The sequence below is a fragment of the Lagopus leucura genome, unplaced genomic scaffold (assembly GCF_019238085.1).
Source record: "Lagopus leucura isolate 7727_CA_CO unplaced genomic scaffold, USGS_WTPT01 Super-Scaffold_100004, whole genome shotgun sequence".
Lineage (NCBI taxonomy): Eukaryota > Metazoa > Chordata > Aves > Galliformes > Phasianidae > Lagopus > Lagopus leucura.
In genome coordinates, this window is record NW_024962264.1 from 55,779,027 (window position 1) to 55,796,965 (window position 17,939).

Genomic DNA, 17,939 nt, shown 5'->3' on the forward strand with positions numbered 1-17,939 from the left:
TTCCTTGATGTCTCATGATGCCCTCATGTCAATACAGAGGATGTGTTTTTTGAGGAGCTTTTTTACAGCAGTAGGTTGCAGCTATAGAATCAGCCAAAAAAAAAAAAACAAACCATGAAATCCTTTGAAAGACTTTGTTGGTTGTCAACTTTCAACAGGTTATTTATTTAGTCTACTTGAGTGAATTTCATTATGAGTCTGTTACACGAGAAACAAGCTGATTTTAGGAACTGTAAAATATGTGCTCAAGATAAACCTTACATAATTAAATAAAATACACATATAACAAACTTTACATCTTCACGAACTAATAAAATTAGAACGTCTTTTTAATTTAGTTAAATCACTGAGCAGTGGAGATGTTTACAATGTCTTAATGTTTTCGGCTGTTAGCGTGTCCTGGGAATATCCTCCTGGACACGAGGAGTGCCACATCTTCAAAGTATGTGCTGAATGCTCCAAGTAGGCAGCCAAAGGGGAGCATTCAGCACAATTAAATGACACTTTTCTTTTTTAGATTCAGACCCACCGGCTCCTGCTCCTTGTGAAGCCCCAGTGTGCGTTATGCTGGTGACAGCGCTCACCATGGAATTCTGCTGGAGCCTGGAGCCGGCATGTAGGGTTTAGGTAAGTCCCATTTGGAAAAGCAGACAACAATATTGTGTGATGGGTTTTAATATTTTCTACCTATAAGATAAGGAACGAGACTTCTGTAAGTAAAAAGGAAAGCAGAGTCACCATTTTGTCTGTTAAAACCCTCACAATATTGTGACAAAATCTTATGAGATTCTAAGCATTCTGTAGTGGATGTAGTCACCCAGTGGGTCATCACAATGAGCAGGAACCAACTAAGGCAGGCCATCTAGACTTACAAATTTAAAAGCCGAAAACAGTGCCGCTGTAAATATCTCTCAAACTGATGTTTTTCTTTGAACTTCATGTTTGTGATAATCCATCAGCTCAGGGTTCACTTTGTTTCTATAGGTGACAAAGAGTAGCAGTCAAGTAAATTAAAAGATGGAAGATGAAAGTCCAGCTCATTTGATACATATTGTCAATTGTTCTTATTTAGCTATCATGTATCAGGAAATTTGAAGGAATATTGGCTTGAATAAGTTAAAACGTGTAATTTCTGTTCCTTCAGTATATTTGCTGTTAAAACTCTGTTAATTAACCAAGCCTGGAAATCATGTGAAATCAACATTGTGCCTGCAATTTATTTTTTTAGTTAATAGGATATGGTTCAATATTTGCAGGTTCTGTTGTGTATTGGTGCTTGCTGTTTTAACATGTCCAAAATTATCATCCTCCAGAAAGACAGTAAAAATTATCAATTTTGTTTATTAAGTAGAGGTAATTAGCTTTTCCTATTTTTTGCTTGATTAGTGCTAAGAGGTAAGTTCTAATTTAGCCATATATGACTTGTACTACCCAGTGCAATTTTTAAAGTGATTTTTCTTTTTTCTTGTGCAGCTTAATTTAAAAATTACTAAACTTCAGTGTATAGGCAGGAAAGAAAGCATTTCCTTGTAATGATCTTCGCTTCTTTATGCTTGCTGGTCAGGAAGTGTTGAAAATTGGTAGGATTCTGTGATATGTTTCATGTTCATATGTTGCTATGATACTGAATAACAAGCTCAGTTTGCTGCCCATGTTTTTCCTATCTATTCTAATAATGCTGTCTAGAGTTTTTTTGTAGTTTTTACATGTTCTTTGGATTAAACTTCAGATGATTGTAGGTTTGGGGTTGTGAGGGTTTTTAGTTTCTGCTGTTTTGGGGGGGTTTTTGTTTTGTTGGTTTTTTTTTTGGCAGACTGTCTAGTTCCTCTTAATCTCTTGGTATTACGTTCTAATATTTTTTTTAATTTTTATTTCTGCTTTATGCAGAGATCTGTGTTGAGTATGTACCTTCTTGGAAGAAGGTACTTACCTTGGTGGAAGAAATTATACAGCCAAACCTAAGTTCTGTTTATACTTGGGAGCTGATATTCCCTGTCATGCATTTGGCATTCACTTTTCTTTTTTTTAAGTGCAGGGGATAGAGAAAAAATGGGATGATTTTAACAACATGCATGGTTCTTTATCAGAGGACAAAGTCTGAACTGTACTTGGATGTCTTCCAAGGAAGCATCTAAGATAATACCACATGATTTCATATCATGAATACTGTTTAGAAGGTAAATTTGAGAGAGATGAGTTGCTGTATATACAAAAAGACCCATGTAACTACAAGATCAACTGGACTGATGTGTAAAAGAGGTGAAAACTCACAAATAAGTGAAAAGCTTTTTGGTTTGAGGTGTATCACACTGGCATAACCACGTGTTGTAGAGAATATTATTGCTGTAAGGCAGTAAAAAGTTCTTCTTGTTTAGGTGGCTGATCGTTTGTTTTCTTCATTTGGACAAGATATTTTGGATGCTCTTTATTGGACTGCTACAGAACCTAAGGAAAGAAAAAGAGCCCATATAGGTGTGATTCCTCACTTCTTCATGGCAGTGCTCTATGTCTGTATCCTTTTTTCTTCAGTAAATTGCAGAATTCTATAAATTAAATTTTGCAGGAACTACTTGGAATTATTTTTAGAATATATTTGAAAATTTAGTTCTATTCCTATATAAGAATTTATTTACTTTCAAAGTAAGATCGTCAGTACTACATTTTAAAAACAAAGTGAAAAAGCTTCTAAAAGACTTTGTAATGATATTCCACCTGCAGTTGTGGCAGCTTTTTTAATACCTGATGAGTAGTAAGATGACAAGTGGTATCTGTGTACTTCATGGGAATGTTGATTTGTTTTGTGATTATTTTGGGTCATGGGACATTGAAGACAGTGATTTTGTTGTTTAGTGAGATGTTACAAACATGGAGCTAGAAAACATTTCATTAAATAAAGAGAAATGCATGCTTATATAAAGTAATGTTACAATAAACTGCTGGAATTATAGATGGTGATAAATTCTTTCAGCTTCCCACTTCCTGTGGTATCTTTAGGCTAAGTCAAATGAGTCTTCCTGGGTTGTTTGCTTTGTTGTTGTTTTTTTTCTAGATAATGTTGCTATTTCTTCTGTCTGATTGAAGTATTTCAGGGGGGAAAAAGAGGCCACAAAATTGCTACATGCTGTAAAGCAGTTACATAGATTTAAGATACTGTCCTCCTGCAAAAGGGCAGAGGTTGACAGAGGTGGAAACTTTTTTGTGTTTATCTTCGGAAGCAAAATTGGAAAACAAATTTGGATGCTGTTCAGTGCTGTTGTGCAGAAAAATTATTTCCAAATCTGTTTCCTTAACCCTGCTATCTACAGTCCTGCATGCTATTCTTATAATGGTTCAAGCAACAACCCTTAACGTGGCCTTCAACTCTCACAATAAATCACTACTTACCATCATGATGTCCAATAACGTGAGTATATAATTTTGTTCTATAGCTATCCTAAATCTTTTCAGCAGCCTTCATTCTAGTGCACCACATTGTCTATTTTCTTGTTGATTGTCTGATTTATTTACACCAGTTTGTCATAAATAAAAAACTAAATAACTGCTTTTAAAAATTGCAGTTCGTTGAAATAAAAGGAAGTGTTTTCAAGAAGTTTGAGAAGAACAATCTTTTTCAAATGTCAAATAGTGGTATGTATGGCTGTGCTAATCGGGGAAAATGTGAAATAAGATGCTGATTATTATTTAATATTAATGTTAGAACTGCTTTATTTCAATAAATGTGAGCACTCTGACTTGAATTCTAGGTCTTCAATTTTACTGTTTGGCTCAGTGGGATGAAAATGGAATTCCACTTCTAAGAACACAATAGCATTCTTGAGGGAAAAATATTTCCTCAAGTGGCTGGCTTTTGCTTGAGATACTGAAGCAAGCTTAGTATACAGCCAATAGCTGGTTACATACAAATTTAAAACTTAAGTTATGCTATTGAGATATCCAAACTTCTAAATCCCTGAGGCCTTTTGCATTTTCAAGAAGTTAACTTGTAGTATGCTGTGCTGACAGCAGTCCCAGAATGCACACTGTTTGACAGTGATGGAGGTGCTTCAGAAATACCTTTTTAAAAATAAACAATAATGTAAAGATGACATGAAATTGTTGGCTGAAGAATGAAAGTCTTACCAAAATTACATGTGCAAGAAGAAAAAAGTGAAGCAAGCTGTATGGATCATTTTTAGAATTAGGCTACTAAATGAGAAAAAGTCCCTGCCTAGCCTGGGTGGTCACATCATAAGACTCTTTCTCAGGTCTCCCTGCTTTCCTGGTAGCATTCTTACAGTTCTAATAACTGAGTTGATAGCATCCAGCCCTGCCAAGGTGGCAGTAAAAAAAAAAAAACTCAGAAGAAATCTCCTAAATAAGGCTCTGTAGTTGGCTTGAAAGCCTTTATTCTAATCCTGGATCAAGTTTATAGCGTAGCTGGGTGTTTTGTCTCTGTTTCTGCACCAGGAGGTGCTCATTCTTTTTGGACTAAACAAGGAAGGCACAGAAGTTATCAAGAAAGATAACTGTATTTTAACTTGTGAACAAAGGTGGTAGCAAGTTGCAAAATCTTATGTCTCTTTGGATGCTGAGAAATCTGAGTTGAGGCAGTATACTGGGGGGGGTTGATGCAGAAATTCTGTCTGTGGTGAAGTTTCCAGCATCCCCCTCTCAAATTTGATCAAATAGTTTGTGGAAAAGATTGTCTAATCTAATATGTGGTAAATAAAACCACAGAATGAATGCATATCCATTTATGTAGATAAATGTAAGTTTGTGATTGACATCTTTTTTTTTTTTTCTTTTAAACTAGATATAAAAGAGAGGTTCACCAATTATGTGCTGCTACTAATTGTATGTCTAAGAAATATGGAACAGTTCTCATGGAATCCAGGTAAGTAAACTAGTGGAAAAATAAAATGGAAAGCAATAAATTCCTACGCTGTTAATAATATAATGAAATTCATAATTAAATATTAAATATTAACATTGACTAGAATATAGGTTTTAATAAAACTGTTACTTTTTTTTATGCTGTTGAGCCTGGATCTTTGTGGTGTATTTTGCTTGAGTGTTACTTATCTACCCAAATGTTCACTTACAAGTTTCAAACTGCAAGTACTATCCAGTATGCATAAAGGCATACTAGTCAAGATAAAGCTTTATAATGTCAGGGCTTTAGAAACTGATCCTGGCTGTGGCATTAGTTGTATAGCATGATAAGTTTCCAGAAGAGCAATGAAGTTCAAGGGAATTGGCACACTACAGGCTAAGTGGTAGTGTAAATTACAGACACTGCTTTGGGCACTTGAGGATTTCTGGCAGTTGATCAAAAGTCTTGTGATTGTCATTTTGTATACTGGAGTCAAATTAAATAGTCTAACTTATTTCTTTTCAATCTTCAGATCATCTTTGGGTGTTATTCCCAGATGTTTGCATGGTGGTTGCTTCAGAAATTGCGGTGGATATTGTGAAACATGCCTTTATTACAAAATTCAATGACATCACAGCAGATGTAGGTATCGTGTTTGGAATGTTGAATGCTGTTTTAAGTTTACTTTGCTATTTTTTTAATATTAAAATTGATTCCAGTACAGAAAATGTAACAATTGCTATTTCCATACATTGGTATAATTTGGGAAAGTTTGGTAACGTTTTGATCTTTAAAAGTTCTTCAGAAGTTTTTTGTGTGCAAGAAACACATCTACTTCTAAAGTAGCAGGTCCAGATCCATGAACTTTTTGAAAGTACTGTGTAGCAGTTCACATAATAACCACAGTTCATGTAACTGGCAGGTAACTTTGTGAAGTGGTCACTGGTTGAGTTGGGGGGAAAAAAAAAAAAAACAAAAACAAACATTTTGTAAGACTGCTGAATTTCTGTTCTTACATGTATGTTAAAGGTGGGATCTGAAATCAGAAGCATTTTCCACTGTCTCTGCAGCACAAAAATGAAACAGATTATCTATTAGCTTTCCAATCCTATAATTTCGTAGAACATATATTATGTAGTCCTTCCTTTGAGGTAGTAGATGAGATTAGTTTTTGTGTAGTGTGGCATGATGGTTCAGGTCGTTTGTCCTGAGCATTGTGTGAATTCAAATGTGCTTGATAAATTAGTGAAAAGATGTTAGCATTTCTTCGCTGTTAAAACCACTTTTCAGGAAATGAGGTCAAAACTTGAAGTGCTATCATTTTCAGCATCCCTAAACTAGCTACGTTGTATGGTGTGGAAACAAGTTAAATAGGTGTACTTGATAAACTCCCTTATGGCAGAGGCATTTATGGATGTCCTGCTTTCATATAGAAAATTTAGAGAAGAGAAATAATGAAGTCATTGTAGCCACAAATGTAGTATGCTTCAGTGTGCTGACACAGCTTGGGATGTGGAGGACAGTAGGTAACACTTTTACAAGGCTTATTTAATGAACCTGGCAGTTCTTCTGTATGAAGATATAACGGCTTGTGTTTGCTAGATCAGACTTTGTCAGAAGTTTTGAGCACCTGCTGCGTGTTGCACTGCAAGTTATCCTTAAAATCAGTGCCTTTCTGTCTTAATGCATAGGACTGTTGTAAAAAGAGAAAGCTTCCTTCATCTTTCTGATACATATTTCTGATTTTCATGGGATCACTTGCTTAGTACATATGTAAGCTTGCTCATTTGTTTAATTTGATCCCACTGCTATCTTTCATGTACTTCAAAACAATCATGAATTCTAAGGAGTAAAGTAAACATGATTCCTCATTCTTTGTGGTGCCGATTGTCTTCAAATTCAGTACATGCTTTATAAAGTCTCACTCAATTCTTAAAGCATTGCATCTTATTTGTTGTATATATGCATAAGTTACTTTACTACAGAAATGCAGGCTTATCTGTTGAAGGGCGCAGCGAAATCTCAGAATAGTGTTTGACTCCTTCGGTCTGTACATAAATGTTTGTAATTTTACAGAAATGTTATTAATAATTCTGTTGCTTCTGTAGAGTATGCTGATGCATTAAGCACGCATCTGATGTGCTGGATTTTTTCCAGGTCTACAGTGAGTACAGAGCCAGTCTTGCGTTTGACCTTGTTAGCAGTCGACAGAAAAATGTAAGCCTGAAAATGAAGGCATTTTTTTTCTTTTATTAACTATTTTAATTGATATAATGAGATATTGGAATGTATACTTAGGTGTACCTAATCAGCTTGCACAGGTAGCTAGTATGTGGATATTTGTACCATGTGTGTTAGTGCTGCTGTATGGGTTTTTACAGAACACAGACTGTTCGTGTTTTTCATGAGAATGGTTTCTGATGTGCTGTTTACAGCACAGGTTTCCTGAATGAGTCTCTATCTAATGAGTGCTCTGGATGGATGCTTTATTTGTTAACTTGATTGTTTGTGGTAATTCAGGTTGTTTTACTGGTAGGCTCAATTGCTGTTGTTAGGAATGTATTAGGTATAGCTAATACAGAAGTTAGATACCATGCAAACAATTAATTGTCAATAACATTGATAGGAAAAGTGTTTTTTAGTTCTGAATACTTTATTCTTTCTCTGGATGATCTTCTGTGCAAAATGAGTGCCTATGTGATGCAATTTGACTTCAGCATGGCTTTCAATCCTGCATTAAAGATTTCATGCAGAGTAGTTGTGCAAATGTAACCATTTTTAAAGAGTTTTAAGGCAGTTATCCCAAGTTAATTATAGATATTTTAGAATGCTTTAAAACTAATGGTATGGTAGTGGCTTTTTATCCCTCATATGGGTTTTTCTTTATAATACTTGAAGATCAAAGTCAAATTAGTACAAAGAGGTCTCCAAGCTTGAAGTGATGTACAAGTGAGATATTGCAGTGTGTTAGGTTCACTGTCCTAATTGTTGTAGAGACTTGTATTATCAGTAGCAAGTGGAATATTTAGATTGCTAAGCTGATCTCACCGGTCATGGTAGAATTACTTTTCTTTTGTCTGTGAGCACAGATATCTGCATTTGCTTTTCAAAATATAAATCTGTACACTTTATCAAACGTTGATTCTTATGTAGAGGATGTACCAAGCTAAAATGAGATCAGTCTTTTGCATACATAGTTTCTTATTCTTCCTCCTCTTCTTTTTTTTTTCTTTTTCTAGGCTTATACAGATTATAGTGACTCAGTTTCCAGACGAATGGGTTTTATTCCTCTTCCACTGGCTGTTTTAGTAAGTTGTACCTTTCCTATCAATTTTCTGTAAGATCTGTGTTGAGAATATGCTTGTGAGATGGCTAGCTCATTTTGATGTTTTGAGGACAGAACAATTTCCTTCAGTAACTGAAGTGATACTACAAGATTTAGTTAGTATTCAGTATAACCTGTACTGCATACTGGTTAGAGCTTCACGAATGTGATAGTGAGTATCAGCCTTTCATAAAAAGTTGAATACATATTAAATTTGTAGAACTCATCAGCACTTAGATTGCTGCAGTGGAGTTAAAGTACATCTGTGGTTATTAAACATCTATTCCTTTTGGCAAGTATCCTCTTCATTCATTCAGAAAAGTCAAAGCAGCTGGTTGCCAGAAGGTTGGCAGTAATGTGCTGGGCTTTTTAGGTTCTTACAGGGGTCCTTGTTGTTGTTGTCCCTGTAATGGTATGTTCAGTGGCTGTTTTCTTTTCTTGGGGGCACTTTAGTTCTGAGCTGTTCTTGAGTATGTGGCTCTGAAGGAGCTGACCTCGTCACACATAACATGAAACACTTTGTTATTGCAATTGCATCCACGTGCTGTCTGTGCTGAATTAACTATTACACAATGTTTTCTGTAAATAGCTGCTGTGACATTACCCTATGCACATGTAGACAAGCAGAAGTTATGATAGTGGGAGTACTTACTTTGCAAGCAAATATGTTAATTTATGATTTCTCTTGAAGACTGTCTGTGTGAATTAATTTTAAATGTAATGTTTTTCTGTAGAGATGGGGGAGGGGAAATACTATTTACAAGCTTTGCCTGTTTCTTATCCAGGATTTAAAATATATATATAACCATAAAAATTAATAAAGCATATCCAGAGAGAATTGAAATGCCCTTTTCAAGTTAATTCGGTGTTATCCTTGATAGTAACAGCTTTTAATACAAACTGGAGTATTTTTTGTTAAGTTGGAGCTCTAACTGTGAAATACTGGCATTAAAAACAGAATTCAGGATATTCTGTCATTCTAACATGGAATTCACATCCCTAGTCTACAAAACAAGTTTGTTTTCATAATATTCATATATTTTGAAACGCTGTAATTATTTTACCACATCAGCACTTCTTGATTATTAAGTCACCTTCTGGTTCTTGATTTCTTTTCTTTTTTTTTTTTTTTTTTTTTTTTTTTTTTAGGGATGCTTTTTGATTTGTTATCTTACTAGAAATCATTGCTAGTGCTAGTAAGCACCAATCATAGAATGGTTTGGGTTGGAAGGGACCCTTACAACTATCTTGCTTCAACTCTCCTGTTGAATGCCTCCCACTAGACCAGGTTTCTCAAAGCCCCATCCAGCCTGGCCTGGAATGCTTCCAAGGAGAGGGCATCCACAACCTCTCTGGGCAAGCTGTTCCAGCGTCTCACCTCCTTCACAGTACAGAATTTTTTCCTAATATGTAGTCTAACTCTATCCTCTTCCCTTTATAGGGAGCTCTGCTAAAGCAGAGTTGTATCTAGATGCTGGTATAGTATTTATTTAAACCAAATTATTGAGTAGTCAGCACTGTCAAGGGGAACGTAGAAAAAAAATTCTTTTTTTTTCTATTTTTCTGTTTTTGTCTTGTGTTTACCCAATATGCAGTTTGTTGGGAATATTCTGTTAATTGTATGCTGCATGCTATAACTGTTTAACTTTTATCCTTAAAACAGCTCATGAGGGTCGTAACAAGCTCAATAAAAGTACATGGAGTCTTAGCCTATGTCTGTGTTGTGCTCTTCTACTGTGGGTAAGTAGATGCACACCATCAGAAAGTACTTAGCATTATGTGATCAGATGTGGTTAAAAAAAAACTTCTGTTGATACTTCTGGCTATACATATAAACACCATTTATAATGAATAGAGGAATATGTAAAATGCTTCTGCTAACAAGCTGAGTTTGAAAAAGATTAGTCCCTAAGTAAATGTATTTGAGGATTTTGGCCTTCAATAAGCAATTTAATAGTGAAAATAATGAATGGAAAGATAAAGGAAGGAATTTTATGCAGTGGGGTGGCATTTGTTTCTTGTTGTAAGAGGAGAAATTGAATTTGAAGGGATGAAACTTCTTGCAAAAAGAGTTGGAGATGCAATACGCCCAGCAGTTTAAGCACTCAAAGCAGACCCTCAATTCTGGTTTATGGTTGTTAAATGCTTGTTATGTAGTTGCTATACGTGTAAGCGCAAGAACTGAGGCATATCTTTCTAGGAGGGTTGGAGCCAGTAAGTAATCTTGGCTAAGGAATATTCTGTCCCGTCACAATTAGCATTTTTGTATAAAATTGCTGACCTGCATTTATCCCTTCACTGTCTCGTCAGTTTACACTTGTGTTATCCTTAAATGCTCACTGCTCTGCACATAATTCTGAGATGCATTTAGTTATACTTTAAATCCAGTCTAGTCTGTTTGTCTTAAGGTACGTGCTGTACAGACTGTGGTGGTGGCCAGTTTCTAGGAAAGCTGAACTGTGTAAGCATTTGTTGTCTCCCAGTACTGACTGATTTTGGAACAGTCAGCTCCTCCTAATTGACCATGAAGAAGTGATTCAAATTCCTGCAGCGCAGAGAAGTTCTGGATGTCCTGTAGTAACACAAATGATAATTCACAGCACAGCTGTTCATATTTGCCAGTAGCGTTGTGGGAATACCTGTTCCAGTGTTCCACCTAGTTGTGTTTGTTACTAAAGGAAGAATGACTTCTAGATCTGGGGCAGAAGTTCTTCAGGGATACTTTGGAACAGCAGGTTTCTGTTTTACAGCTCCTTATGAAAAAAATGGAATGACTTCACATTTTTTTTTATCTAGGTAGACTCTTAGATCTACTGTAACCTCAATAGCCAATAGAAATAGAACTCAGTCTGTGTCCAGGGCACATCAGTGTAGTGACCCTTCTTTTTAATGTAGGATAGCTAGGAAGTTTTCAAGCATCATACTTGAAGTTTTTTTCCCAGAATACATTATATTCCCCCTAAAGCACTAGCCCCTGATCATCACATTTATGCTGTGATGTACTAAGCTCAGCACCTTTATACTGCAGAACGTTGGGTTTTTTCCTACCGTTCCACTGCCTGGAATTTTGTCTGTCTTTGTAGCTAGGAAGATGGAGGAAAGAAAAAAGTACAGTGATTAACATACAGGATAAAACACTGTTCTTTGAAGGCATAGTTGCTAGTCTGTGAGGAAGCTGTATGCAGTCAAGGACAAGTACATTTGGTTGAACAAGGGAGAATTGTAGAATGGAGAAAGAGGCAACAATGAGGGTTTTCTTTAGAGATTTGGACCATTACCATTTTGTTGGGATGTATTCAAGCCTATAATTAGAAACTTAAACTTCTACTCCACAAGAATAAGTAAATGTGAGGTTTATTTTTTCTTTATTGTAAAGTGAGAGCACATTCTAGTTTCCGTCATTACTTCAAAACATGGTATAAACACCTACTGCCTCTGGACATAAGCATACATTAGATTTAAAAAAAACAAATGTAGGACTAAACTTTTGTGAAGTTTTAAACTCAATAGCATAGATCAAAAAAAAGGAGAACTTCTCAACTCTATTTCTACAAAATCTGCCCTGATAACCAACTAAAATTATAGTCATATTATTCAGCTTGTATAAGATAATTGTGGTTGCTTGGATACTAAACTTCTCCATACTGAAATGATCTACACTCTTCTTTAATTTCTATAAATTTCTTCTAAAAAGAAATGCATTGCATAAAACTTCCTTAATGTGATGTACTTCATTTTCTGTATTTGACAAACTGTGATTACATTTATGCAGTCAGAGATGCTGATGATGCTGCTTAAGTGTGCTTGGCTACTTAATGATTAAGCAGTCAAACCACTCTGTGGATTTTCACCTGTGAACGTTCACTTATTCTCACATCTTCCTTTTAGTCTGTTAGCAATGCTCATAATAAACAGATCCTCAGATTTGTACTGAAATCCATGCTGCAAGTCATTGATAACAGAAAAGGAACCTGCCATCAACTGCTCTGTACTGCCATGAATGTGATGCTGCCCCTTGGTTTTGCAGAAATTTGAGCTGTCTTTTGTCATACCAAAAAGGAGTTTGAAGGATTAATCTGTAATTTATGGATGCTGGATATTTGTCATCTTGTTTCCCAGTCCGCTTCCAGTCCTTGTCTGAGCACACTTAAGGTTACAGACTTACCAGTAACGCAGTTATCTTGGACTTGCTTTGCTGAGAGCCCTTTTTAATTCTTTGTCAAAATATTTGATGCACTAAATGGCTTAGCCTTTCCTGTCATTCTATAGAACTTGATGTTTTCTTCTAGATGTCTTCAGAGGGGGAGAAGTTATTTTTATGCGCTGAACCTGAAGCAAAATATTAAGAAAAGCAAATTAACTTTTGATCTTACTATGTAAGGATTTAATTTCTCACCTAATTGTTCCAAGATAGCAGTAATGATATGCAGTTATTGTAATATATTAGTACTTGATAACGCATGTATTTAAATAAATCCTTTTATTTATGCAGGTTAATATCCCTAAAAGTCCTTAACAGTATTGTATTGCTGGGGAAATCATGTCAGTATGTAAAGGAAGCAAAAATGGAGGAGAAATTATTCAATCCTGTCCCGAGTGCCTCTGCAGGGAAGCCAGCTGGCAAACCACAAAGCATGTTTAAATCTACCCATGGTAAGCTTGAATGTCTCATTCTGTTTTCAGCTGTAATGAAAATAATTTTCAAACTGAATCCAATAATAAATCAGATGTGTGCTGCTGTTTGCCACACCCTCTGTTGCTGGACCACTTAGTTGTACAGTATCACAGGTGTAAGCATGTCTGCAAATAGAATGTGTTACCTTTAGTTCATGCATCATCCTTTGCTTGTAAATACTTTCAGTTCTAATTAAAAAAAAAAAAATCCTACCCTGATACAGTGGAGGTGATAAAAAATGTCAGTGCTACACAAGTAAATATTTACATGCAATCTCTGGTAGTGCTGAAGCTTAAAGAAACATTCCATTCATTATGGAAATTAATGTAAAGCGTGGTACAGCATAGACAAAACTACTTACAATTCTAATGAACACATGAATGAAAAGCTTTATGAAATCTAAACAGGAATTTCAGCTTGTCTTTACCTACCTTGTTTTAAGCATGTGCAGCGTTGCTTCCACATATAGGTCCTTAGCATTAGTGGTTGATAAGTAATTGGTCTGAGGCATTGCATTGTATTCCTGTGACAAGTTATAGAAGAAAACAGGAATTCTCATTGTTTCAGTCAGCAGAGTTGGACTGTATATTTTCTTCTGTGTAGAGTTCAATGAGAGCCCTAGAGATCTTAACAGTCAGGTGTTCATTGTGTTCACTCTTTTGCTTGCCAAAGACTTGAACGGCTTGAAATGTAAGTCATCAGAGTATCTTGCCAGCAATAGCAGAGTTAATAATCTGTCAGTGCTTCAGTTACGATTCCTTTTATCTCAGCTGCATCAAGTGACATCAGGCTGAGACATGGTGCAGAGATTTCCAAATAGCTTAAATTCATAGAGCTGCTTTACTTTCAGTGTAAAAGAATGTGATAGGAATTAGTCTGAATGCCTTTTGCCTTTCATTAGAGAACTGTATCATACTGATGCTAGTGTTTTAATTAAACATTGTAAGACTGCACTTGGATGTGAGGTTTAATAAACTGTGCTTGGAGTGGCCCTTAAACTTGCAGTAAATCAATCCTGAAGAGTATTTTTAACTGAAACAGCAGGAATTTTACCAGGTCAGTCAGCAGAGATGCTTATTTCCTCAAATTTATAATTAAAAGTAGCAACTAAAAAACTTCAGTTTGTTTTATTTGGATTTTTTTAACTTCCGTCAGCAATGGGGACGCCCAATTTTCAGTCATTCTTCAGTGTTTCATATCCTCTTGCAGCTCTATATGTTTAGAAACCTCAATTACATTCAAGAATGATTTCACCTTCCTCAGCTTGTGTGTCTGTGTCATTACTGCTGAACTCTGCAATATTGATTAATTCTTGTGCCTAGCTTACCAAGTCTTTTCCATATATTCTCTCTACTCATTTCTTACTAGAATAAGTGTAAGGTAATGAATAAATTAACTGAATCTAATTTCTATCCACCTATAATGTAAATCAGCTTTTCTCCAGAAGTTTCTTGGGCAGAAAATAACTTTGTAACAAAGATCTACCATTGGAACCACTTCTCCCCTTTTTTGAGGCAAGCTTAGTACCTTGGACTAGCATAATGCTGTGAGGGGTGATCCTTCAAACAGTAGATAGGATACTGTGTAGAGCTATACAGAATAAAGTTTTTGTAGTAATTATTTTGAGTGAATAATTTGCACAGCGCTGCCATTCTGTCAAATAACTTTTCATTGGATCATTTTGCAGCACTCCCAGCATCGGTCAGATTTCTTCAGATTCCTTTAGATACTCAGTTATGAGGGGCAAGTGAATAAGGAAGTTTGACTTCATTGTTACTTGTGTTTGCATTTTAATGGTTTATGTTTAATAAAAGGTGGAAATAGTACGCAGCTATTTACTCATTAAGCATCTTAAATTGTTAGCACCAGTGATCAATTCCACTGAAGTAAGAGGCAGGAATAAAAATAGCTCTAGTAGTACTGCTTTAAGATCCTTTGCTATTGAAGTTTGTAGCTCTGCATGAGTCACTTAATAATAATCCCAAGAGAAACCAGGTTTACTGTACATATGTAGAGGATTAGGCACATCTAATTCATTCCACAGAGATTCCTTTTATTTATCTCAGCAGAGAGTAATCGTGTGACTCATGCATTGACTGTCAGAAATCTTCTTGTTGAAGCAAACAAAAATAGACTGCATGAGGATGCAGAACCAGACTTCTGGCTACTTACTGCAACATACAAAAGGGTTCAGTAAAACATCTGCTTATGCTCTTACTCCTTATCTAAACTTCCTTAGAATTCAGTTTTTATCCTTTACCATATTAAAAGAAAAAACGTTTTTTTGTTCATCACTCTACTTGTGTTAAAACTAAAGAGAGATAGTGGCTTAGTGGTTCCACAAAACATTTTTCTGTTGTATCTGCTTCTTTGATAGATCGTGCTTTTTCAGGACAGCTTTGGATGAACTTCAGTTTTAAAGGTGTATCAGTATATCTGTGCTAAATTCATGATTATCTTTGTAATTGTCTTCTCTTCCAACAGGGTTTTCCACAGATGAAAATGGATCTACATCAGTTACCAATCAGCCTGTGCATCAGAAAGACAGTCTGCCGTCTTTACTTGTAACAAGCAATTCTGATCAATTCCTGACAACTCCTGATGGAGAAGAAAAAGATATAAGCCAAGACAGTTCAGAATTAAAACATAGGTCTTCAAAGAAAGACTTGTTGGAGATAGACAGGTTTACTATTTGTGGAAACAGAATTGACTAAGTTTTTTCTAATTAATGTGCTGAGGATACTGAGCTGTTGGACAGAAGATGCTACCAGAATGGACAGTTGCCCAAAAAGGCACATAAATATTTATTTAAAAACTTAAATTATTAATGGGAAAAAAAGAATACTGATTTCTCTCTACAAGTATCCTGGCTTGGCATCAGGTCAGGTTAACTTGCCTCTTGGAAAACGTGGTGGATCATGAGTCTGTAGCCTGGTGGCAGAGCTGCAGTATCACTTTTCTGGAAAATAGACTGGGGAAAAAGCATAATCCTGTTCTGCATTATGAAACCATGCTTCCAGAACATACTACTTTTTGTGAAGGTTCTTCCAGTGTAAAGATACTCCTGGAAGTGTATGACAGCATGAGAGGAAGCTTGCCTTTCCAGTTATCTTGTTTTATTAAACATCTGCAAACAGAATTCAATACTTGTGCTTATTTCAACATTCAGCATTGGCACATAAAGCATTAAGTCAGGATAGCTATCCTTATCAACAGAAAAATCTTTTCAAGGTATATCTGAACTAATCAGAATAAAAATTTGCTGTTAAATAAAAGATTTACTGCATACTATTTTATTTAAATACTAAGCACCCAGGAAAGATCTCGGATACAAAATACAATGAAGGTCCTGCTTAACTGGGCAAATATGAAGTATGATCATTTCTTGTGTTCAGCTGTGTGTCCTGCAAGACAAATTATTTATAAAAGTATTTTTAAAAGCTCAGGATTTTTTTCTTGCTGTAGGGAAAAAAAAAAAAGGGGGAGTACACGTATATGTTGAGGAATGACTGTTATTTGGGATTGTATGAATGGCACTGATGCATCAGAGAAGAATATTACACTGCTTTTTTGTTTTGTTTTGTTTAACTACTAAGGATGCCATCTGTGTATTAACTTGCCTAGGAATATGCTTGTAAAAGCACATACTGACAATCAGATCAGAATTACCCATTTTAAAGGATTGGTTTTAGGCAAACTCACATTGATGAACTTACTCTATAAAGTGCATTTAAGCTTCACAGTGCATCCTACTTTCTGGTGTGACAAGCAGTTGTGGGAGAGTTGATGAAAGACAGTTTGGAAACCTGAAACCAAGAATGAAATGCATTTCCTGTCAAAACTTATGCCTCAGAAGAGACCCTGTGGTTAATGGTAAATTCTTCACATTGTTGTTAAAACACAGCATTAACTTCAAATGCCTTTCAGGTATTTAAGTAAGCACCGGTTTGCTTTCCAAGGAGAAGTATCATAGAAATACTTCAGTGCTGAACTAATTATCACAGCATTTACCTTTCGCTGTTTCACAGTTTGTCGTAGAAAAGCTGGAGGTTATTTGATTGATGAATATAAAATGTGAGTATAATGTAGATGCTAATCCCTGAAACTTGCAGGACTACCGTCGTTTAGCAAAACGGAGATAACAGTGCAGAACTGTGAGGTATCTGAGCAGACCTGGGAATGAGGCAGCTTTGCCATGCAGGTTAGTGTGGTCTGCTCTGCTGGAAGCTTTTTGCTTCAGTGTCAACCTCTCCACTCCTATCGAGAGTGGATGGTGCAGTGGCCAAAGTCTGGTGACTGTTCAGGGAAGGAAAAAAAAAAGATTTGTTCTGGAAAAACGTGAAATCCATAATTTTTGATGTATTTTATACTAATTGGAGATGTTCGCATATTGAAATTCAGATCATCTGTCAATTTGGTGTATCTTATTTCTGAATTATTTAGCAGTTGCTAAAGGAAGCTTGGAATTGTTTTCATTTTTTTCTGTTGAATGACATTCTGTATCAATTTTATAAGTGCATCTTGTGTGAAACTCAATAAATTCAATTTTGTAATATTTGTTTAAAAAAGGAAAAGTACAGTGTCAATATTTCTTTGTTGGTGTTCGTAGTTGGTAAATTTGCAGAGTATTTACTGTACAGTGAAAGGATAACAGTTAACAGCTCTAAGGCCAAGATGGCCCAGATCCACACGTTGGGAGCTTTTGTTGCTTTGTTTTTACGATTCTGTTGTAATGCCTAATGCAGAAGAGCTGGGCTTTTGAATATGGGAATTATATCTGCCTTTGGTGTGTGTGCACAATGCTGATGCTGTTCGCTTAGAAATCAAAATAATTCAGAGGTAATACCTCTGAGGTATCGGAGTAAAGGATACTGCAAATGCAGCACTTCATGTTCCACTCTCCAGAAGTGGTGGGGGCCCACCTGGGTGTGAATCTTCAGTTTTCACTTGCTCCAAACTCTCTGATTGTTCTTGTGTTCCTGGGATTAACCCCAGGAATATCCAGCACAATGTATTTAATGGCAGGTTGCAGCTCCATCCCTGACCCTGACTGGTCCTCTCAGGGCTGCCAATGGTTTGTTGGGGGG

The 17,939-nt window shown here is 35.9% G+C and overlaps 1 protein-coding gene across 5 annotated transcripts in view; it reads left to right on the plus strand.

The window, feature by feature from the left end:
- The window catches only part of TAPT1 (transmembrane anterior posterior transformation 1), a 37,228-nt gene extending 19,808 nt beyond the window's left edge, over nucleotides 1-17,420 (plus strand). For all 5 annotated transcript variants that reach the window (XM_042871360.1, XM_042871361.1, XM_042871362.1 and 2 more), the window contains 10 exons: nucleotides 2,376-2,511; nucleotides 3,306-3,403; nucleotides 3,558-3,627; nucleotides 4,793-4,873; nucleotides 5,385-5,494; nucleotides 7,010-7,069; nucleotides 8,092-8,160; nucleotides 9,841-9,917; nucleotides 12,670-12,830; nucleotides 15,337-17,420. In XM_042871360.1, the coding sequence (XP_042727294.1) occupies nucleotides 2,376-2,511; nucleotides 3,306-3,403; nucleotides 3,558-3,627; nucleotides 4,793-4,873; nucleotides 5,385-5,494; nucleotides 7,010-7,069; nucleotides 8,092-8,160; nucleotides 9,841-9,917; nucleotides 12,670-12,830; nucleotides 15,337-15,566 (1,092 nt within the window). In that variant the 3' untranslated portion in view covers nucleotides 15,567-17,420. The remainder of the gene's footprint in view (nucleotides 1-2,375; nucleotides 2,512-3,305; nucleotides 3,404-3,557; nucleotides 3,628-4,792; nucleotides 4,874-5,384; nucleotides 5,495-7,009; nucleotides 7,070-8,091; nucleotides 8,161-9,840; nucleotides 9,918-12,669; nucleotides 12,831-15,336) is intronic.
- Nucleotides 17,421-17,939: the final 519 nt, after the last annotated feature.